Raw genomic sequence first — 24,204 nt, 5'->3', positions numbered from 1 at the left:
TATCACAATGGACTGAATAGTATAAGTGAGCCTGATACATCGGGCGGCCACCTAACCTAACCTACCCTACTTTGTTGCATTACATATAAGCCACCATAAACTTCACAACATAACGGAACTGCAATACAAACAAACTTATTCTATTTAATTTATTTAAACTCTAGTATATAGAAAATTGCAGCCACAAATGAAAATAATACTCGTACAACATGTTTTTATATACTTTAATATGAATAGCAATTTATACAACTTACCTCATGTATAACATCACACTTCTGGGCGAACTCCAATGCTATATTAGTTCTATTGTACAGCTGAAAACGTGGGGTGAGAGTAATAAATGTTGTATTAAAATAAACCCCTTTTCCTCGTTTTATATTTACTCCAACGACATAATTTATTTTCGACTTCTCCGCTTTCAAATCACGAAAGATTGTTTCTTTGTTTATACCGAAACTCTTACACCACTGCAAAAAATTAATGATAAAATGAAATATATTTAAATTGTTTACTCTATATCAGAAAATGTCTATAAATGAGCAAGAATAGAACAAATATATTTAAGTTATTTACTCTATATCAGAAAGTGTATATAATTGAGCAAGAATATAAATGAAGAAGTTTTTAAAAATAAATTTAAAAAAGGTAAATTGGTAAGAGGAAAATAGACTAATATGCAACAATTAAAAATGGTTAAGGAACTAGAGATCATCCATTAGATGAGGTTGACTGACTCCAACGATTTAACAAATGATTTGTGGCTCAATGCCTTTGGACTTTAGAGAAAAATTTTAACAAATGGTAGAAATGCTGTAACTATTATTAAAAAATATTGTTCAAATATTTATTCCAGCTTCCACCCTATGCGGAACTCATTGTGTCCTTCACGAACTTTGAATAATGCTTGGACACATAACGTCAGCGTCGCACAGTGGTTATGGAAATAATTCTGCAACTTTTGAAGGGATGAAGATAACAACATAATTTTTTTGTGTGAAAGCTGAGGTGTTTTTCTCTAAGTTTGCCAGTTTGTGAGTCCTAGTAGCTCCACGGGCCGACCTGTAGTTGTTGAAAGTTGGTCACCTCGGGGGTATCAAATTTTGTTTTAACTGTCAAATCCGCAATTATAAACGGATTTCGATGGTTTCTTCTTTGCTGGATAGAACTAGTAAAACACTTAAAAAAGGGGTTGCGAGATATGGGCCCACAATCAATTTTTTTTTTTGCAAAATTTTAACAAAGTGGGGTCAGTAGTTTGAACCTACAGGGTCCGGGTTTTGGGCTGATCCTAGTTTTCTTTTATTACTTGCAATCCCTACAAAATTCTACGAATATAGGAGACAAAATTGTGTACCGATGTGCTTTAGATTAAAACTTGTAAACTCCACAATTTAGAATTTCAAAAAAAAAAATACAGAATTTTGACCATTTTTTCGAATAGGGCACCTACATTTTTTCTGTCGTAAAATTTTTTTGTATATATTTTTCAATATTTTTTGTTTGTTTCTTATAGAACACCAAATAAAGTAGTATAGCTTAAAAGGTTTTAACATCCTACCGGCAAACAGCTGAGAAATATGCAAATTACCAAAAAAACAGTTTTTTTTAACATAACAGGTTGGCTGATAAGTCCCCGGTCTGACACATAGATGGCATCGCTAGTATTAAATGCATATTATATTTATATAGTGCCAACCTTCAAATGATTCGTGTCAAAATTTGACGTCTGTTAGTCAATTAGTTTGTGAGATAGAGCGTCTTTGGTGAAGCAACTTTTGTTATTGTGAAAAAAATGGAAAAAATGGAATTTCGTGTTTTGATAAAATACTGTTTTCTGAAGGAAAAAAAACGGTGGAAGCAAAAACTTGGCTTGATAATGAGATTCCCGGACTCTGCCCCAGGGAAATCAACAATAATTGATTGGTATGCAAAATTCAAGCGTGGTGAAATGAGCACGGAGGACGGGTACCGCAGTGGACGCCCGAAAGAGGTGGTTACCGACGAAAACATCAAGAAAATCCACAACATTATTTTGAATGACCGTAAAATGAAGTTGATCGAGATAGCGAGGCCTTAAAGATATCAAAGGAACGTGTTGATCATATCGTTCATCAATATTTGGATATGCGGAAGCTCTGTGCAAAATGGGTGCCGCGCGAGCTAACATTTGACCAAAAACAACAACGTGTTGATGATTCTGAGCGGTGTTTGCAGCTGTTAACTCGTAATACACCCGAGTTTTTCCGTCGATATGTGACAATGGATGAAGCATGGCTCCATCACTACACTCCTGAGTCCAATCAACAGTCGGCTGAGTGGACAGCGACCGGTGAACCGTCTCCGAAGCGTGGAAAGACTCAAAAGTCCGCTGGCAAAGTATGTTAATGGCCTCTGTTTTTTTTGGGATGCGCATGGAATAATTTTTATCGATTATCTTGAGAAGGGAAAAACCATCAACAGTGACTATTATATGGCGTTATTGGTGCGTTCGAAGGTCGAAATCGCGGCAAAATGGCCCCATATGAAGAAGAAAAAAGTGTTATTCCACCAAGACAACATACCGTGCCACAAGTCATTGACAACATACCGTGCCACAAGTCATTGCTTCCCCACCCACCATATTCTCCAGATCTGGCCCCAGCGACTTTTTCTTGTTCTCAGACCTTAAAAGGATGCTCGCAGGGAAAAAATTTGGCTGCATTGAAGAGGTGATCGCCGAAACTGAGGCCTATTTTGAGGCAAAACCGATGGAGTACTACCAAAATGGTATCAAAAAATTGGAAGGTAGTTCCTCTTGAAGGGAACTATGTTGAATAATAAAAACGAATTTTGACAAAAAAGGTATTTTTCTTTGTTAGACCGGGGACTTATCAGCCAACTTGTTACCTAAATCTGAACCGACTTAAATCAAACTTGGTACACTTTACGATACCATCAAATATACTCCATGTGCAAAATTTGAAGTAAATCAGGGAAAAATCCTGGCTTCGGGAGCCATATAAGTGCAAATGTGCCGTAAGATATTTATGGGGGCTATATCTAAATCTGAACCGATTTCAACCAAACACGGCATCCATAGCTAGAATGTTAAATCTTGTTCTTCTGCTACCTGTGCAAAATTTCAAGTAAATCGGGGTGAAACTGTGGTCTCAGAGTGAAAATTTAGTTTCCGGTGGTCATGTAAGTATAAATCGGACAATAGATATATAGTGCACTCGCAATGACGTGAACACCGCCTAACGTGAACACGCTTTTTCTTACAATAACTACTCCGTAACGCTGAATAACAAGAAATTTGACGTTAAAGTCAGATTCACAATTTCAAATACACTTACGGAATTTTTTAGTGATCCAGTGTGTTTTTTTCGTGAATTTTAATTATTATTTTAAATTGCTTTATAATTCCATGCCTACTGATATTTTTCCGACCTCTTTATTTTTCATTTTCTCCTGAAATTAAGTTTTTAATATTAATAATATCAATAATAACGTGTAAAACTCACGAATATGGGTATGTTTTGTTCTGAAATTCCCTGAAGTTCGCTAACGTGAAAAATTTCGCTAACGTGAACTCTCTTGGTTTTAATTAGTTCATGTTACCGCGAGTGCATTGTATATCTAGCTATCTAAATCTGAACCGATTTCCACCAAATTGCACACTTGACTGTACTACTAATAAAACTCTTCATGCAAAAATTCAAGCAAATCTAAGTAAAACTCTGGCTTCTAGGTCCATAATGGAGTAATATCGGATTTTGTATGGCCCAAGAAGTCAGAATTTTACTTAGATTTGCTTTGCGGAGAAATAGATGGATGTTGTCCCTTGGCGTAATTGAACAGAGTCCACAGTCTTAAATTTGAACAGTGAATTAAATTTGAACATAACGGCGATAGATAGAAACAAACCAAGTGCAGATTTGGATTCAGCGTCCCAAATAACCTTAAGAACGATATTCAGTTCTTAATCAACAGAACCATAAAAAATCTAACTTAATATATACAAACACTTACCCATTAGAAAATGGTATTTTTGTACGGAAATGTTATTATACCCTTCACCACTACTGTGGTACAGGGTATAATAAGTTTGTGCATTTGTATGTAACGCCAAGAAGGAAAAGTCTGAGACCCATCGTTTAGTATACCGATCGTCTTAGAATTAAATTCTGAGTCGATTTAGCGATGTCCGTCTGTCTGTTAGGTTAGGTTAGGTTAAAGTGGCAGCCCGATTAAGATTCAGGCTCACTTAGACTATTCAGTCCATTGTGATACCACATTAACTAAAAGTACCTATTACATATGGGCACTTCTAGTTTTAACCGCTGAACCTTCTTGATTATTTTTCTTTGTTGAACCAACCAGATTGTTCCAAAAACAGTAGCAGACTGCTTAAGTTAACGTTTTCCAGATCCGCCAGTAATCTGAAGCTATATACTCCTAAAAGTTGCTTGCGCTTTACACAAAATGCAGGACACTCACACAAGAGGTGTTTAATTGATTCTTTTTCCTCCGCATCATGACAGCTCATACAATAGTCATTATACTTCGCGCCAATAGTTTTTGCAAAATCGCCTATCAGGCAGCGACCCGTTATAGCAGATATCAGGAGTGATATCTGACGTCTCGAGAACATTAGCATATCTAGTGTGCGGTTTAAGTTGAAATGGGGCCATATTTGCTTGGTGTCGTTACAACCCTTGCAATTCTCCCATCGAACATTTGCCATCATAACAGCCTTCTCACGTAGCATGAGCTTGCAGGTAGCTAGGGGCATACCAACAAATTCTAGTTCCCCTGGAATATGTAAGGTAGTCCCTAGCCTTGCCAACTCATCCGCTTCGCAGTTCCCCGGTATGTTCCTATGGCCAGGCACCCATATTAGGTGAATATTGTACTGCTCAGCCATCTCATTGAGAGATTTGCGGCAGTCGATGGCCGTTTTCGAGTTGAGGAACACAGAGTCCAAGGATTTTATTGCAGGTTGACTGTCTGAGTATATATTAATACCCACATTTTTTGGAACATTACTTCTCAGCCAATTCGCCACCTCTCTTATTGCTAATATTTCAGCCTGAAAAACACTACAGTGATTAGGTAATCTTTTCGCTATTCGAAGTTCCAGATCATTAGAATATACTCCGAACCCCACTTGTCCATCCAATTTGGAGCCATCAGTGTAGAAATCTATATATTCTTTATTCCCCGGGGTCTGTATGCACCACGCCTCACTGTTGGGGATTAGAGTCTCAAACTTCTTGTCGAAAAGTGGACTCGCCAAAGTGTAATCCACTACGTTAGGCACATCTGGCATTATTTTGAGGACAGAACTGTGACCGTAACCTTTTTCCGACCATAGCGATAGTTCGCGCAACCGCACAGCCGTTGTTGCAGCTGACTGTTTGGCCAAAATGTCTAAAGGCAATAGATGCAGCACGACATTAAGGGAATTTGTTCCTGTCTTGCTGAATGCACCTGAAATACACAAACACGCCATACGCTGAACTTTATCTAAACAAGTCGGTTTCTGAAGTGCCGGCCACCAGACTACAACACCATATAGCATTATAGGTCTAACCACTGCCGTGTATAGCCAATGCACAATTTTTGGTTTCAGTCCCCACTTTTTTCCTATTGCCTTTTTGCACGAGTACAAAGCTACAGTTGCCTTTCTCGCCCTTTCTTCAATATTAAGCTTAAAGTTCAGCTTCCTGTCCAAAATAACGCCAAGGTATTTTGCACATTCACCAAAGGGAATTTCAATACCCCCTAAGGAAATAGGCCTAACCGTGGGAGTTTTGCGATCGTTGCAGTACATGACTAATTCTGTCTTTGCAGGATTTACCAAGACCATTGTCTTTCGCCCATTTCACAGTCATCCGGAGGGCCCTCTGAATAATATCTCTGATTGTGGATGGGAATTTTCCCCTGACTGCCAGAGCCACATCATCTGCGTATGCCACCACTTTTATCCTTTCTTTTTCTAGAGTAACCAGAAGGCTATTTATAGCAACATTCCAAAGAAGAGGTGATAGAACTCCTCCTTGGGGAGTGCCTCTGTTCACATACCTTTGTATGTTTGCTTGTCCTAGTGTGGCTGAAATACGTCTCTTCATTAGCAGTTCGTCTAACAGCCTAAGTATACATGGATCAACATTCAGAGTTGTCAGTCCATTTAATATCGAGCTCGGATGGACATTATTGAACGCCCCTTCGATGTCTAGAAACGCCACGATTGTGTATTCTTTGACAGATAGTGAGCTTTCAATAAAGCTGACTAGTTCATGTAGTGCGGTCTCAGTAGACCTGCCCTTCGAGTATGCATGCTGTCCTTTCGAGAACAACCTTGAATCGATGCTAGTTCTAAGATAAATATCTATCATCCTCTCCAGAGTCTTAAGTAGGAATGAGGATAAGCTGATTGGTCGGAAATCCTTCGCCCTCGAGTGAGAGGCTTTTCCCGCTTTAGGTATGAAAACGACTTTTGTTTCCCTCCACTTTCCTGGGATGTATGATAAGTTGATACATCCTTTATATATCACTGACAACCAGGGGATAATTTTGTCAGTTACAGCTTGTAACTCCGCCGGAGTAATTCCATCAGGTCCGGGGGATTTGAATGGTCCAAAGCTATTTAGCGCCCATCTTATTTTAGTTTCCGATACAATTTCCTCGACAGGAAACGACCGCTGAGCAACTGTGGCACCGCCAGTACATGGTTCAACCGTCTGATTTCCAGGAAAATGTGTGTCCAATAGTACCTCCAGCGTCTCCTCACTGGACGTTGTCCAATTTCCCTCCGATGTTTTAATGAAACCTGGAGCGGAGTTGGTGGATGCTAGAACCTTCCGTAGTCTGGAAGCCTCGGACGTATTCTCAATACTGCTGCAGTAGTCATTCCAAGAGTTATGCTGAGCCTTTCTCAGTTCTCGCTTGTATCCTCTCAGATTCCTCTTGTAAGCGTCCCAGTCCTCAGGGGCTCTGGTGGACTTTGCCTTGTTAAAGAGCTTCCTGCAGGATTTCCTCATATTACGTAATTCCGTAGACCACCATGGTGGTCGATGTTTCCCCCTTGGCTTTCCTCTAGGGCATGCAGCTTTCAGTGAGATGTTGAAGGCCTTAGTAATCCGCTCCACTGCGTGTTCGATATCTTGCACATTTCTCATATTTGTCTCTGTTATTTCCGGTATCATCATATTGAACGATTCCCTATACCTATTCCAGTCAGCTTTCCTAACATTTGGCGAAAATATGGTCTTGGTGATATGAACATCAAATTTGAAACTGATGTAGCGATGATCTGAGAAGCTGTGTTCACTTAAAACATGCCACTCAGATATCATTTCATTCAGTTCTTGCGAGGCCAAGGTGATGTCCAAAACCTCTTGCCTGTTTTTAGTGACAAAGGTTGGGGCATCTCCCTTGTTGCAAACTACCAGATTAGTACGCAAAATAAACTCTATTAGCGACTCTCCCCTTGCATTAATATCACTACTTCCCCAAATACTATGATGCGCATTCGCATCGCATCCCATAATGAGTTTCGTCTTTGTTTTCAGTGACTCCTCAACTAAGGTCTTAACGGCACATGGAGGCATCTCCCTGTCATGTCCCATATAGACCGAAGATACCCAATATTTGCATTTGGCTATTTCTAAATTGGCAACGACAGTGTCTGCATTGCACATTGAAGGAAGCAGAAACAAGTTCAGCTCGTTTTTAGCAATTATACAGGCTCGAAATACATCATTACCAGTATACTGCAATAGTTTGAACCCCGGAGTACTTAATTCACATATTTTGTTTCTATAAACATATGGTTCTTGAATAAGAACTATGTCTATGTCCCCTTTCATCAGGAGAACTTTTAAGGCAGCACATGCAGCCTTACAATGATGAAGATTTATCTGGAGGATCCGTAGGACCATCGAGATTTTCAACAACCGTCACATCAGCCGCTTCAATCGAGTCATCAAGAATGTCCTCTTCAGAGATATCGGTGACTCTCGCAATAACCATAGGTTCGACTTTGGTGAGTTCTGAGGCAATGTCTTCAACTTTGGTATCTCCCTCGACTTCGCAAGAGGATCCGCTTACTTCTGATTCAGACAGAGGCTTGTCCATTTCTGAATCCTTTAGCTGATCGTTTTTATACACCTTCATTTGGATATAATGAAAGCCATAACATACACGGCCCTGGGACTTTGCCAGATGTGGCAAAGACTGAGTGTTCAATATAAACACTGCATGCCGTCTTGGTCCATCCACTTCATCCAAACGGCCAACCTTCCAATCAGCTGTTGGAAGATCTGGATTGCATTGTTTCAGTCTATTTAAAATAGATTCAGGGTCAGGAGGGTTTGCAGGTATCCAGGCATGTGCTCTAGGTCTAGCCGGTATGTCTTTCTTCTCGACTAACTCTAGAGCAGCTCCTTCCCAAACTTCACCAATTAGTATCAGAGCAGCTTTAAAACATTCTATAGACCTCTGGTCCTCAAATGCGACTAGCTTAAATCGTCCTTGATACCAACCAGCCTCTTGGTGTCGAGGATCTGGGCCGGGAAACTTTTCCAGCACCTGTGAGTAGACGACAGACAGAGCATTCTCAATTTCCCCCCATTTTTGCTTTGGAACCATACCGTCCAATGCTCCTTTATTAATGATAGCCATCACAAGGCTATCTTTAGCAACTGAGGCAAACGATCTTTGATCCCTTTTGGAGGATGGCAGCTCATCCGGCGATCGTTCCCTTTTTCCAGTCTCAAGAATTCCTTGAGCCCATTTTAAGGAATCGCTTTGTTTAGCCGACAGCGTGCTTGGGTCGACTGATCCTAACTTCTTTAGGATAAACAAAGCATTTCTGCGTTCCTTGAATCTCTTTCGTGAGGGATTACCTCCTTTTGATGTCGTTACCTTAGAAAAAGTTCGACTTGTCAGAGTGTCGCCACCTGTCGACCCGTCTACAGGTCGACTAATTGGGCCTAACTCTTGGTCATTGCCCAGATTTATAACTCCAGTCGATACCCGTCCACTGGGCCCTGAAGTTAGCAACCCAGTGGATGACTTGGAATTTCGCTGCATGGTGGCTTAATATCCCACCACACTTGAAATTCGTAGTAGGTACCTATTACGATGAGTTTATCCGCTATTGAAAAACACGTCCGTTCCGTTCGACGGTTGAAAAAATACATCAACAGACAGTCTGTCTGTCTGTTGATGTATTTTTGTGTGCAAAGTACAGCTCGCAGTTTTAGTCCGATTGTCCTAAAATTTAGTATAGGGTCCTGTTTCGGCTCAAAGACGATCCCTATTGATTTTGGATTTTGAATCGGTTCAGATTTAGATATAGCTGCCATATATATTTTTCACCGATCTGGTAATAATTGGCGTGTATATCAACCGATCTTCCTCAAATTCCGTGCATCCGAATATTTTATGAGTCTCGCAAAACTTGCAAAATATCAGCCAAATCGGTTCAGATTTAGATATAGCTCCCATACATAGCTTTCGCCCGATTTACACTCATTTGCCCACAGAAGCCAAGTTTTTGCTCCGATTTAGTTGAAATTTTGCACAGGGAGTAGAATTAGCATTATAGCTATGCGTGCCAAATTTGGTTGAAATCGGTTCAGATTTAGATATAGCTCCCATATATAGCTTTCGCCCGATTTACACTCAAATGACCACAGAGGCCAATATTTTGCTCCGAGTTAGTTGAAATTTTGCACAGGGAGTATAATTAGCATTGTAGCTATGCGTGCCAAATTTGGTTGAAATCGGTTCAGATTTAGATATAGCTCCCATATATATCTTTCGTCCGATTTGAACTTATATCGCCACAAAAGCCCGAGTTTTGATGTTATTTGCTTCAAATTTTACACAAGGGGTACGTTTAATAGTATCGTTAAGTGTGTCACATTTTGTTAATATCGGTTAATATTTAGATATAGCTCACATATATATCTTTCGCCCGATTTGGACTTATATGGTCTCAAAAGCCAGAGTTTTGCCCTGACTTACTTCAAATTTTGCACAAGCGGTACTTTTAACGATACTATTGTATGTGCGAAATATTGTCAAAATCGATTCAGATGTAGATATAGCTCCCATATATATATATATATATATATATATATATATATATATATATATATTATATATATATATATATATATATATATATATATATATATATATATATATATATATATATATATATATATATATATATATATATATATATATATATATATATATATATATATATATATATATATATATATATAATATATATATATAATATATATATATATATATATATATATATATATATATATATAATATATATATATATATATATATATATATATATATATATATATATATATATATATATATATATATATATATATATATATATATATATATATATATATATATATATATATATATATATATATATATATATATATATATATATATATATATATATATATATATATATATATATAATATATATATATATATATATATATATATATATAGTGTTATATATGGAAAAAAAATTTAACAAAAATTTGGTTAACATTTATATGTTATATGTTTATGGAAGTATTTCTAAATTACAGATAAATGCCCACATTTTTCGTTCTGTTGTTGAAAACCGATACGGATAAAGAAATTAAAGAATAAAGATGAATTGGATGAGCAAAACAATTCAAAAACGAAAGGAACAGTTGGGCACAGAAAGGGTGAGTTAAATTGGTTCTAAAAAGATCGAATATATTTACAATAATTTAAAATTTCGTTTTTAAATTCTTCTTTATAATTTGTTTACTCCACAGGATGAACCATAAAACTGTTTATCCTTGGTAATCTAAACACTAATTAAGGTAACAGAATGTTTGTGTGTCAAGATGGTCAATTTATCAAAATCAACAGCTTTGGTAGATGTGTATTAAAAATTATTGTTTAAGTTCAAATTCGTATGGTCAAAATTTATTCGTTAGATGGGGACTTAAAATATTGTAAAATGATAATTTCCCCCTCGTTAGAAAATGTACCCTAAGCTCTGGATGCAGCTCTGTGCTTTCAGCACAATTCGTTACATTTTTCTAACGAGTCGCGCCATCACTGTCTTGCGGCGTCTAAGTTTTGGTATTATTCGTTACTGGATTACGTCCGTCCAACGATTGTTTTGTTAAAAAAGGTAAATAATAATCTCCCAAAAATTCAATAAAATTACGTTTATTGAACATCATTGAAAAGAAAAACTAAATCCCTTGTGTTTTTATTTATTTTATTTTTCGGTGCTACGCATTCATTGGTCCAATCGAGCCGGATACTTGCTTACAGCAATTAATAAAGGGTTTTCTTTTTCTTTTCAAAGGGAAAGTGCTCATCGTTGTGAAGCAACAACAAAAAGCAGCCACTTTGCAGCCATATTTGTGAAGGATTTATATTGAAAATTTATTTAAATAATTATTTATCAACACACAGGTGCGTATGTCAGTGTTTTAATAAAATAATTGAGCAAATCGCGAGTGTTTTAAATTTAAACCGCGGTCGTTTTACAACATTGATTCAAATATTTCGTTTTGCCGACGGCAAAATGCATTTCAAAAAACACACATTCGTTGCTACATACGTACGTACGTTTCTTTCGTTTGTTTAATTTCGTTTTGTTAAATGATATTCAAGTGAAAGAATAATCAAAATAAAAAGTGAAAAATCTATTGTATATATTGGTGTTGTGTGGTGAATTTAAACGTTGACAGTGCTTTATTTACTTCAAAACATTATTTGCAATTACGTTGCCTTTAATTTGAAGTAAATAAAACAATAACAAAATACACGCAGACTCCAAAGCTCTGTTGGTCGTATTACTATTGTAAACAAACATCAATCGTCACTGCAGTCACGTTTGAATTACATACCTACGTATGATCAGTGATACACACACGTATATACATACATATTTTTTTTGAAGCTGTGTTTCTTTGGTTTATTTGTTAACCCTCACGGGGCTGCCGAGTCGTAAATATTTTGAGGAAAATTATAAAATTTTTGAAATTGAGTTTTTTTGGTTTTCGTGTTGTATGACCCATTAGCGTTACGCGCATCAGTAAAAATTATCGGTTTGGTCACTGTGCACCCTACAGGCGGGTCCGGTACGATCGTATAATTTTTATTTTATCATATATATTACGTATATATTTTTATTTCTATATTTTTTATTATTTGCGATTTTTAATTTTTTTGGGGAGATTATTTGGCGTGGAAGTGTAGAGGTGTATTTTACAGTCCGTGCACCCTACATTTGGGTCTTACAGACATTTTTTTTTATAATTTCTTAATAATTTGTTGAATTTTTTTGATCATCTGGTTTTCGTGTGTGAAGTTTTGATACAAATTGGCGGCAGTCAGTATTCTTCGGTACACTGAGCGTAATTTTCGTAAATTCATTCATACACTGAGAGAAATAGGGTGAAAATTTTGGTAGAATTTTGAAATTTTTTGAATTCAACTTGAATAATTTGCCTATTTTTTGTACAAGGGGAAAATATTTTGTGATTCGGTACACTGAACGAAAATTAATTGTTTCTATATATATATATATATATATATATATATATATATATATATATATATATATATATATATATATATATATATATATATATATATATATATATACACCGAAAGAAAAAGCGTTCGCACCTTGACGATTGAGTTTCATCAATGCGTTTCGTCTATGCGATGAAAAGTTTCGTCCATGGAGTATTTCCGTAGTCCACGTGAAGAAATCAATCATCAAAGTCAATTTTTGTTCTTTTCATAGTTCGTCACATTGATGATCTAGTTTTGTCTATGAGACGAAATTATTTTCGTCCCGATTCAGCGAAAGTTAACCAAAATTAACATTTGATTTAAATTAATTTCGTTTATATGAAGTCCCAATATATGAATTACACATATTAATAGAAGTTGGACAAAAGTTTTAAGTGTTTTATTTTAATGATGTATCAAGGATGCTGGTTTTCGTCAATGCGATGAAATAATCTTCAAATTGATGAAAACACACTTTTCTCTGGAATGTGTATCAAAAAATCTCAATGCTAACTAAAACATAAAATGATATACGGTGTATAGTATATAGATGTTTGTAATTTACATTTTTCCATAGTACTAAAGTGAAACACCTAAAAGTCGAATCAATAGTCAATATGACGAAACAGTGTTCAATGTGATGATAAAATTCATTACGTTCTGTAGATGTGTGTTTATTTCTCTACCTAAAAAAACACACACACAACAAAATGCGCTTGCCACGTTTTGTTTTTAAGATAACTGTACACAGCTATCATTAATGAGAGCTAAGTTATTTTTTGTTGGGTATTTCATGCTCTCTCCACATTTAACTTAACTCAAACGAGTATTCGAGCAAACATTTTGTTCACATGTTTGTTTTTAAATTGGCTTCCAAGACATATGAGAACAATAAAAGTCGTCAAATTGGACGAAAAAGTAATCAAATAGACGAAAAGTTTCATCTACTCCGTTGACATGTATTCAAATACCAATGCAATAACACATCCATACGTAGTTGTATGGTAGAAATATTGTTTTTTTTTTGTGCGGTAAGAACATTTCAAATGGTTCCTCTCAGTTGTTGAGTTTAGTCCAAAGTGTAAAGGTGGTCGCGCGTGCCGAAAATAAAGGGCTAATGCTTAAAGATGTGAAAGTGAAAAAGAAAAACAAAAATGTGAGTAAAAATAAAAAAAACATGAAGTGTTATATATGGAAAAAAATTAACCAAAAATTTGTTAACCATTTATATGTTATATGTTTATGGAAGTATTTCTAAATTTACAGATAAATGCCGCAACATTTTCCGTTCTGTGAAAACCGAATACGGATAAAGAAATTAAAGAATAAAGATGAATTGGATGAGCAAACAATTCAAAACGAAAAGGAACAGTTGGGCACAGAAAGGGTGAGTTAAATTTTGTTCTAAAAAGATCGAATATATTTTAAATAATTTAAAATTTCCGTTTTTAAATTCTTCTTTATAATTTGTTTACTCCACAGGATGAACCCATAAAACTGTTTATCCTTGGTAATCTAAACACTAATTAAGGTAACAGAATGTTTGTGTGTCAAGATGGTCAATTTATCAAAATCAACAGCTTTGGTAGATGTGTATTAAAATTATTGTTTAAGTTCAAATTCGTATGGTCAAAATTTATTCGTTAGATGGGGACTTAAAATATTGTAAAATGATAATTTCCCCCTCGTTAGAAAATGTACCCTAAGCTCTGGATGCAGCTCTGTGCTTTCAGCACAATTCGTTACATTTTTCTAACGAGGTCGCGCCATCACTGTCTTGCGGCGTCTAAGTTTTTGGTATTATTCGTTACTGGATTACGTCCGTCCAACGATGTTTTGTTAAAAAAGGTAAATAATAATCTCCCAAAAATTCAATAAAATTACGTTTATTGAAACATCATTGGAAAGAAAAACTAAATCCCTTGTGTTTTATTTATTTTATTTTTCGGTGCTACGCATTCATTGGTCCAATCGAGCCGGATACTTGCTTACAGCAATTAATAAAGGTTTTCTTTTTCTTTTCCAAAGGAAAATGCTCATCGTTGTGAAGCAACAACAAAAAGCAGCCACTTTGCAGCCATATTTGTGAAGGATTTATATTGAAAATTTATTTAAATAATTATTTATCAACACACAGTGCGTATGTCAGTGTTTTAATAAAATAATTGAGCAAATCGCGAGTGTTTTAAATTTAAACCGCGGTCGTTTTACAACATTGATTCAAATATTTCGTTTTGCCGACGGCAAATTGCATTTCAAAAAACACACATTCGTTGCTACATACGTACGTACGTTTTCTTTCGTTTGTTTAATTTCGTTTTGTTAAATGATATTCAAGTGAAAGAATAATCAAAATAAAAAGTGAAAAATCTATTGTATATATTGGTGTTGTGTGGTGAATTTAAACGTTGACAGTGCTTATTTACTTCAAAACATTATTTGCAATTACGTTGCCTTTAATTTGAAGTAAATAAAACAATAACAAAATACACGCAGACTCCAAAGGCTCTGTTGGTCGTATTACTATTGTAAACAAACATCAATCGTCACTGCAGTCAACGTTTGAATTACATACCTACGTATGATCAGTGAACACACACGTATATACATACATATTTTTTTGAGCTGTGTTTTCTTTGGTTTATTTGTTAACCCTCACGGGGCTGCGAGTCGTAAATATTTTGAGGAAAATTATAAAAATTTTTGAAATTGAGTTTTTGGTTTTCGTGTTGTATGACCCATTAGCGTTACGCGCATCAGTAAAAATTATCGGTTTGGGTTCACTGTGCACCCTACAGGCGGTCCGGTACGATCGTATAATTTTTATTTTATCATATATATTACGTATATATTTTTATTTCTATATTTTTTATTATTTGCGATTTTTAATTTTTTTGGGGAGATTATTTGGCGTGGAAGTGTAGAGGTGTATTTTACAGTCCGTGCACCCTACATTTGGTCTTACAGACATTTTTTTTTTATAATTTCTTATAATTTGTTGAATTTTTTTGATCATCTGGTTTTCGTGTGTGAAGTTTTGATACAAATTGGCGGCAGTCAGTATTCTTCGGTACACTGAGCGTAATTTTCGTAAATTCATTCATACACTGAGAGAAATAGGTTGAAAATTTTGGTAGAATTTTGAAATTTTTTGAATTCAACTTGAATAATTTGCCTATTTTTTGTACAAGGGGAAAATATTTTGTGATTCGGTACACTGAACGAAAATTTATTGTTTCTACACTGAGAGAAAAAATAGTCCAATATTTTACAAATTGTTTGAAATTTTTGATTTTAAGTTTTGAAGTGGTTGTTTTACGAACAATTGTTTACACTTCAAGAAATTTTGTGGTAATTTTGGTGCAGTGTGAGAATTTGATACACTGAAAGAAAAATTTTGTAATTTTTGTTTTTGCATTTTTGGGCAATTTGTGCAAATTTATTGATTTTTCGGCCAGTTTTTCGCTGTCGATAAGTGCGTGTTCACATACTTTACGAGTTTTTGTGAATTTTTGTGACGCTAAATTATTTTCAATATGCCAGTTAATACATTCGCGCGATTCATTAGAGCCGCTGATGCGGTTGTGAAGTTTGGGACACGGGGTTAGCTCTTTGAAGGAGGAGAATTTAGATGTTTATTCTCTAAGGCTCAGGTCGAAGAGGCGAAATCACTCTGGGAGAAAGTGAAAGAGAGGTATGAGAGTGTTTAGACGATCTTCAGGAGGATTCAGATAAGGGAAAGGTAGAATCTGCTGACGGCAAGTAATGAGGCAACTTATGATGCCTATATTCGTATTGTTTCCTCTATCGAAAGGAAGATAGACGGTCTAAAAGCCGTTCATAGGGCGTCAACTCCTATACAGCAGGCCGATGTGGCGGATATTTCTGCTCGTTCTGGTAATGTGGATATATCGGGAAATCTCTTTTGTTAGGTGTTGACCATGGTGCGGTCCATAGTTTGGCTTTACCACCATGCGATATTGAGGTTTTCGATGGTGACTTTCAGTCTTGGCCAACATTTAGGGATTTGTTTACTGCTGTTTATGTAAAAAATTCCCGTCTGAGTGATATTGAGCGCTTTGTTCATTTGCTCAAAAAGACTAGTGGCGACGCCCGTGAAGTTGTAAGAAGATTTCCTCTCACCGAAAGGGGTTTCGAGTTAGCTTGGAAGACGTTAAAGGAAACTTATGACAACGTGAGGATTTTAGTCAGCAATCAGTTGAAACTACTTTTGACCTTCCGTCTTAGACACTGAGACAAGTTCTGGGTTGAAGAACTTGCAGCGTGGTATAAATGCATGTATTTCGGCGATGGCTGTGAATAACGTTCCTACGAACGATTGGGATCCGATTTTGATATATTTGTGTGTGCAACGTCTACCGAAGATTAGTGTTACTTTTGGGAACAGGGTATAAGTGATAAGTCTGCGTTGTCGTCTTGGGTAGACATGGATCGTTTTCTTACGGAAAGGATTCAGACACTCACGTGTCTCCGTGATTTGAAGGGCATCGATGCTTCAAGAGAACTGATGGCAGGAAACTACGAACACATTTACTAATGCAGTTCCGAAATCTTCGCCATCTAGGTCGCGTAATTCGCAATACACTTCTCATTCTTCTAGAGATTCCGTAGAATAAGATATGTGTTCTTTGTCCACGACAAAGCCATCATCTTCGTGTTTGTCCGAAATTTAGGAATCTTTCTGTGAATGATCGGTTGACTGCTGTGAAACGGTACCGCTGTGTTTCAATTGTCTATCTCGTAGACATGACGTTAACAACTGTGCTACATCTCGCAGTTGCGAGAAGTGTCAAGGAAGGCATCATACTTTTGCTTCATCGAGATTCTTCCATTCTACGAATGTGGCGACTACGTCTTCGACGGTTTCGGGCCGCTCGTCCTACGGATTCTAGCGGTTTGATTGACCCGCAGCCTTCCACTTCGTCTGGAATCGTGTCTGGCACTTCGGCCAGGCAAGTATTTCATGTTTCCCAGAACAGGTCGGTACTATTAGGGACGGCTATGGTGAACATCGTTCATCAGGTATGACGTACCCAGCTCGGGCTCTTAATTGACCCAGCATCGGAAGCCTCCTTTATTACCGAAAGTATGCAAAAGTTGCTTAGAATTTCGACAACGAGTGCGGTGTCTTCGATATCAGGCGTGAATCAATCGGTTTCGATAACTTCTCGCGGTATGTGCCCTCTGAGTATAGGGTCACCAATAGATGAGTCGGTCTTGGTAGAGGCGACTGTGTTGGTCCTGCCTAGGATTTCTGGGAATTTACCGTCTTTCCAAGTGAGTCGGAATTATATGTCGCGTTTGCCTGGCTTACGTTTGGCGGATCCTAATCTGTTCGATAGCCGTCCGGTTGATTTATTGTTGGGGCAGACGTGTATCCCAGAATTATATTACTGGGGGTTCGCTCCGGTATTTTAGGTTCGTTGATTGCTCAACAGACAGTCTTCGGTTGGCTCATTACTGGTTCAATTCCACTTCCAGTGTGACAGTTTTTTCAACGACTGTAGAATTTATGGAGGAAGATGGTCTTGACAAGACTCTTCTTCGCTTTTGGGAATTAGAGGACTTACCAAGACGGGCAATTTGTTCTCCCGCAGATAATTTTGTGAGGAAAATTTTAAGAATACCACATATAGGGATTCCGATGGAAGATACGTAGTGACTCTTCCGATAAACCCGAATTAAAGGGACAAGTCTTGCTTGGACATTCGCGGACAAGTTGTTTGAAGCAGTTTATTCGTGGTGAGGCTTCGCTTTTACGAAAGCCTGAAACAAAATTAATGTATGACGGGGTGATTAAAGAATATTTGGACTTGCAACATATGAGACCAGTGTCGTCGACTTCTCCTGCAGATCAAACTGTGTGTTATTTGCCACACCACCCGGTAATCAATCCGGACAAATTGACGTCCAAACTTCGAGTTGTCTTTAATGCTTCGCATAAGACCTCAAATGGTAAAAGTCTGAACGACATTCTTTATGTGGGACCCACATTACAATTGGAATTGGTGTATTTGATTTTGAGGTGGAGATTTTTCAAATACGTTTTTAATTGCGACATCACACAGATGTACCGCCAAATTAGGGTAAATTCGGCCCATACTTCTCTGCAGCGAATTGTCTTTAGGGACTCCCCACAAAAAGATGTACAAGACTATGAGCTGCAGACCGTGACATTTGGAGTGAATTGTGCTCCCTATTTAGCCATACGGACGTTATTGCAATTGGCCGATGACTCCGAAGATGACTATCCCCACGCGGCACATATTCTACGAAGGTGCATGTACGTGGATGATGTTTTGACAGGGTACCATGACGTGGATACTGCTGTTGAATCTAGGGACCAATTGATTAGAGTACTATCATCGGCAAAGTTCGAACTGAGGAAGTGGACTTCTAATGAGCTAGCCATTTTAGAATCGCTTCCGGCTGACCATTTGGTTGACGCCAAATTACTGGAGTTTGTTGAAGCTAGTAGTTCGAAACCGTTGGGCATTAGGTGGAATGCGCAGTTAGACTTGTTTTATTTTGAGATGAAACCGATTGAGCAAAAATCTCGGTTTACGAAGAGAGAGGTTTTATCGGCTATAGCTAGGCTATTTGACCCTGTAGGCTGGCTGGGGCCAGTTATTATAGTGGCGAAGATAATTATGCAACAGGTGTGGTTGGATAAGATAGGATGGGACGAGTCTCTTCCGTTACAAACTGAGCGACAATGGCGAAAGTTTGTCGAGACCTATCAGGATGTGAATCACGTTCGTATTCCTCGATGGGTCAATTACTCCACAGACTGTGAGGTAGAATTACATGTTTTTTCCGACGCCTCGGAAAAAGCATACGCGGGGGTAGTATATGTTCGTGTGGTTACGCCGCAGGGACAAATCTTCACCCATTTGCTATCTTGTAAGACTAAGGTAGCCCCCATCAAATCTATATCTTTGCCACGTTTGGAGCTTTGTGGGGCAGTTTTGGCCTCAGAACTTTACAAGTCTATAGCCAGGGAGTTAGATATTGAGTTTCGCCGTGTTTATTGTTGGACGGATTCTACGATCGTCCGCTCTTGGCTTCGAAAGACGCCATCTACGTGGTCTACTTTCGTTGCGAATCGCGTATGTAGGATTCAGGAGAATACTGGGGGACAGAATTGGTACCATGTTCGTTCTGAGGACAATCCGGCCGACTTGGGAAGTCGCGGAGTGTCGCCTGCAGAGTTGGCAGTTTCAACGCTTTGGTGGCATGGACCAGAGTGGCTCTGCTCAGATAGTTCTCAGTGGGATATTAGTGATTTGACCCCTCTTGGGACTGACGTTGAGGTACGGGCGGTCAAGACTCACGCATCGTTTTTTACGAACTATGAGGACATTTTAGAGAGATTTTCTTCGTTAGATAGGGCTCTACGAGTCATCGCATATATATTTAGGTTTTATCACAGGACCCATTATTCACATGCTAGTCGAAATGTGTATCACGACACGACGTTGACGGCAACTGAATTAAAGGCAGTGAGACTACGTCTAGCTGTTCTTTCTCAAAGGGCTCATTATCCAGATGAGTACGGTTGTTTGATGGAAAAGAAACCGTTAGGTTCCAGGAGTTCGTTGTTGTCATTGAATCCATTCCTGGATGAGGAGGGGGTTATGAGGTTGAATGGTCGTTTGAGTAGGTGTCCTACCCTGTCGTATAGTGAGCGACATCCAATTATAGTGCCGTATAATAGTAGATTCGCTAGATTACTGGTGAAATATGTTCACGACATATCTATTCATGGAGGAAACCAGTTGGTTCTACGTCTTATTCGGATTGAGTATTGGATTCCTCGTTTAACATCTTTGATTAGATCGACTATTAACCGGTGTAAACGGTGTCTGTTGGATAGGAGGAAGTCTTGTACGCAGATCATGGCGGCTCTCCCACCGGAGAGAACTGTGCTTACCAGACCGTTTACTACGACTGGCGTTGATTTTGCGGGGCCTTTCGAAATTAAGTCATTTATAGGGCGCGCATGTAAGATAACAAAGGGTTATGTTTGCGTTTTTGTATGCTTTTCGACGAAGGCCATACACTTGGAAGCCACATCGGACTTGTCTACGACAACATTTCTGGCTGCCTTTCACAGATTTATAGCTCGGCGTGGTTGTCCCAAGACCATTTTTTCGGATAATGGTACAAATTTTGTAGGCGCTTCACGCGAAATGGAAAAGGATTTGAGATGTGTTTTTAAAGAAGGACGTGATAAGGTGTGTTCCGCATACCAGTTTCAGCAGCTTTCCTGGCAGTTTATCCCTGCCGGGGCGCCACATATGGGTGGTCTCTGGGAAGCTGCTGTCAAAAGCTTCAAGACGCATTTTAGGAAGCATGCATCAGGATTCAAATTTACATTTGAAGAGTTTTCGACTGTTCTTTCGAGAATTGAGGCTTGTTTAAATTCTAGGCCGTTGTGCCCAATGAGTGAAAGTTCTCAAGAATTGGTAGCACTTACGCCTGGCCATTTTTTGGTAGGATCTCCGATCTTGGCGCCTCCTGAACAGTTAGAGGAGGAATCACCACTTCATTTGGTGCATCGATTTGGGAAAATGAAGGCACTGTCGCAACAGTTCTGCTTACGGTGGAAAGATGAATATTTGAAAGGCTTACAGAAAAGGTATAAATGGAAATTTCCGCAGCGTGATATCGAAGTAGGGGACTTGGTAGTAATTCGTGATGAGCAATTGCCTCCTACATCGTGGAAATTAGGTCGTGTGGATGATGTCCACCCAGGATCTGACGGTCGTGTTAGAGTTGCAGACGTGAGAACGGCAAACGGTGTTGTAAGACGACCGGTGGTAAAATTGGTCATACTGACCGAATAGTTTTCGATCGTTCATATAGTAAGCGTCATCTTTCTTTTCGCAGTACAATGGAAAATATGAGGGAAATTGTTAAGACTCTCCCTGACTACGAGGATGACGTCCCGATGTCCGATGAGGAAAAAGAGATTTTAGAAAATAATGTTGCACCGGTTCTTCGCGAGCCGTTACCAGCCATCGAGCAGGTCCCTGACGTCGGGATGACCCCAGTCGTCGCCTCTTCACAAGGGGTAGTACCGACGCAGAAAGTTGTCCCTCCGTCGGGGGCTGATACGGCTCCCGCTGACGTATCCGCAACCAACGTAGCCAAACCATCGTCATCCCCTACGGGGACTGCCCAAAAGAATTCAGGTGCGAATAAAAGAGTGCACTCGAATGTCTGTGTGTTGTGTAGGCGAAGTCACAATCTCAGGTCGTGTCGCAAATTTTTGAACATGCGTTTGGAGCAACGATTGCGCACTGTAGTGTTGCATCGGGTATGTTCAAACTGTCTGGGCAGGTCTCACATGCGATCGACCTGCAATAGTCGCGAGAGGTGCCGCGAATGTGGAGATAGCCACCATACGCTGCTACATTCATTTGACCAGCAACAACGTCCTTCCGCTCAAACCTTGTCGACGAGAAAGTCCAAGTCAAGTTCGTCCGTTAACTCGTCGGCGTACTGTATCACGAATACCGCTCCCATATCTGGTCCGATGTTGGTTCTACAACCAACCGTCACGCTTGGTTCCACTATAGTCCTCTTGCTTGTCTTGTCCGATCGTCGAATTCCTGTCCGAGCTGTCCTCGACCCGTGTGCGGGGTACAGTATGATTTGTAGCAGTTTAGCTCTCAGCCTACGGCTTGTCTCAGCGATGACGTCGCATGACGCATTTTGTCCGCTTGTTGCTGTCTCCCGACACAATGCAGAAAGTAAATTGGTTTTTTCTGCCCGGGTAACAGACCTGACCCGTGTTGTCACCCCATCGTCGTCGGCTCCAGATACGATACGGGAACATTTCGAGTGTCTCCAGCTGGCCGACCCAAGGTTTTACCGTCCTTCCGGGGTGGGGTTGGTTCTAGGGCCCGATGTCTACGCACGGGTTCTAAAGACACAAATATTTTCGAGTCCTGGATTCCCATTGGCGCAGCTAACGATGTTTGGCTGGATAGTGTCAGGTCAATGCCAACCATAAGTGTCGTAGGTCATCCTGGCCAATAACCCAGACACTGCAGACCCTCCGGGTCAACGGCTCTACGAGCATTTAGTTAAGAATTCATGAAGTTTGAAAAAAATTAAAAGAACTAATAAAAAAAAATTGCTCAATTTGAAAATGATACTGACAACGCATTTTATATTTATTTTGATATCAATATATTGTACATATGTAATATTCTATGAATTAATGAATTTCAATTACAACATAGCTGGATGTTGCAAGGCGGGCGGAATGTTTAAGTTCAAATTCGTATGGTCAAAATTTATTCGTTAGATGGGGACTTAAAATATTGTAAAATGATAATTTCCCCCTCGTTAGAAAATGTACCCTAAGCACTGGATGCAGCTCTGTGCTTTCAGCACAATTCGTTACATTTTTCTAACGAGTCGCGCCATCACTGTCTTGCGGCGTCTAAGTTTTTGGTATTATTCGTTACTGGATTACGTCCGTCCAACGATTTGTTTTGTAAAAAAGGTAAATAATAATCTCCCAAAAATTCAATAAAATTACGTTTTATTGAAACATCATTGAAAAGAAAAACTAAATCCCTTGTGTTTTTATTTATTTTATTTTTCGGTGCTACGCATTCAATTATGTATACGTTTTTACTTCGTTTGTTGCACATATTTCAAGTAAATAAAATTTAAATTTAATTAAAATAAAAAACAATATGGTTCTTTATTAAAAGTGTCGTAGAAAATATTTCTAATAATCAATTTATCGATTTGATGTTTACACCGTATTGATGAATCGATTACATCAAATTGATGAATCTATTACATCATATTGATGAATGGATTACGTCAAATTTAGGGAAAGAGTTCATCGCTATGACGATGGCATTTGTAGCGATGACGAACGAGAATCGTACTTTTGAAGACTTGCATCATCGCATGGATGAAAGAGAATAATCGCAGATACGAAAAATATCATCACATAGATGAAATACATTCATCATCTGGACGTAACATAGTTGTATATGGGATGTAAATAAGATCATCACAGGGATGAATTCAATTCATCGCTGTGACGATAAAATCGTCAATGGGACGAAATGTTACGTTAGCTCATTTTTGACGAAAAATTCGTCACCGTGATGTAAAGATTCATCCTCATGACGTACTTTTTCTTTTCAGTGTATATATATATATATATATATATATATATATATATATATATATATATATATATATATATATATATATATATATATATATATTATATATATATATATATATATATTAATATATATATATATATATATATATATATATATATATATATATATATATATATATATATATATATATATAATATATATATATATATATATATATATATATATATATATATATATATATATATATATATATATATATATATATATATATATATATATATATATATATATATATATATATATATATATATATATATATATTTCGTCCGATTTGAACTTATATGGCCTCCAAATCCAGGGTTTTTTACGTGATTTGCTTCAAATTTCGCACAAGACGGACGTTTAGTAGTGT

The 24,204-nt window shown here is 37.8% G+C and overlaps 1 protein-coding gene across 1 annotated transcript in view; it reads right to left on the bottom strand.

Annotated features, from left to right (window-relative positions):
• Window positions 1–24,204, bottom strand: part of Vps13D (vacuolar protein sorting 13D) — a gene marked incomplete in the record, with an annotated part of 741,787 nt that overhangs the window by 350,358 nt on the left and 367,225 nt on the right. Inside the window, 1 exon segment of the mRNA XM_075308271.1 lies at window positions 255–467. Coding sequence (XP_075164386.1) covers window positions 255–467 — 213 coding nt within the window.

The sequence above is a fragment of the Haematobia irritans genome, chromosome 4 (genome assembly GCF_050003625.1).
Source record: "Haematobia irritans isolate KBUSLIRL chromosome 4, ASM5000362v1, whole genome shotgun sequence".
NCBI lineage: Eukaryota > Metazoa > Arthropoda > Insecta > Diptera > Muscidae > Haematobia > Haematobia irritans.
Note: the sequence above shows the minus strand (reverse complement) of the source record. Positions and strands in the feature narration are given on the sequence as shown.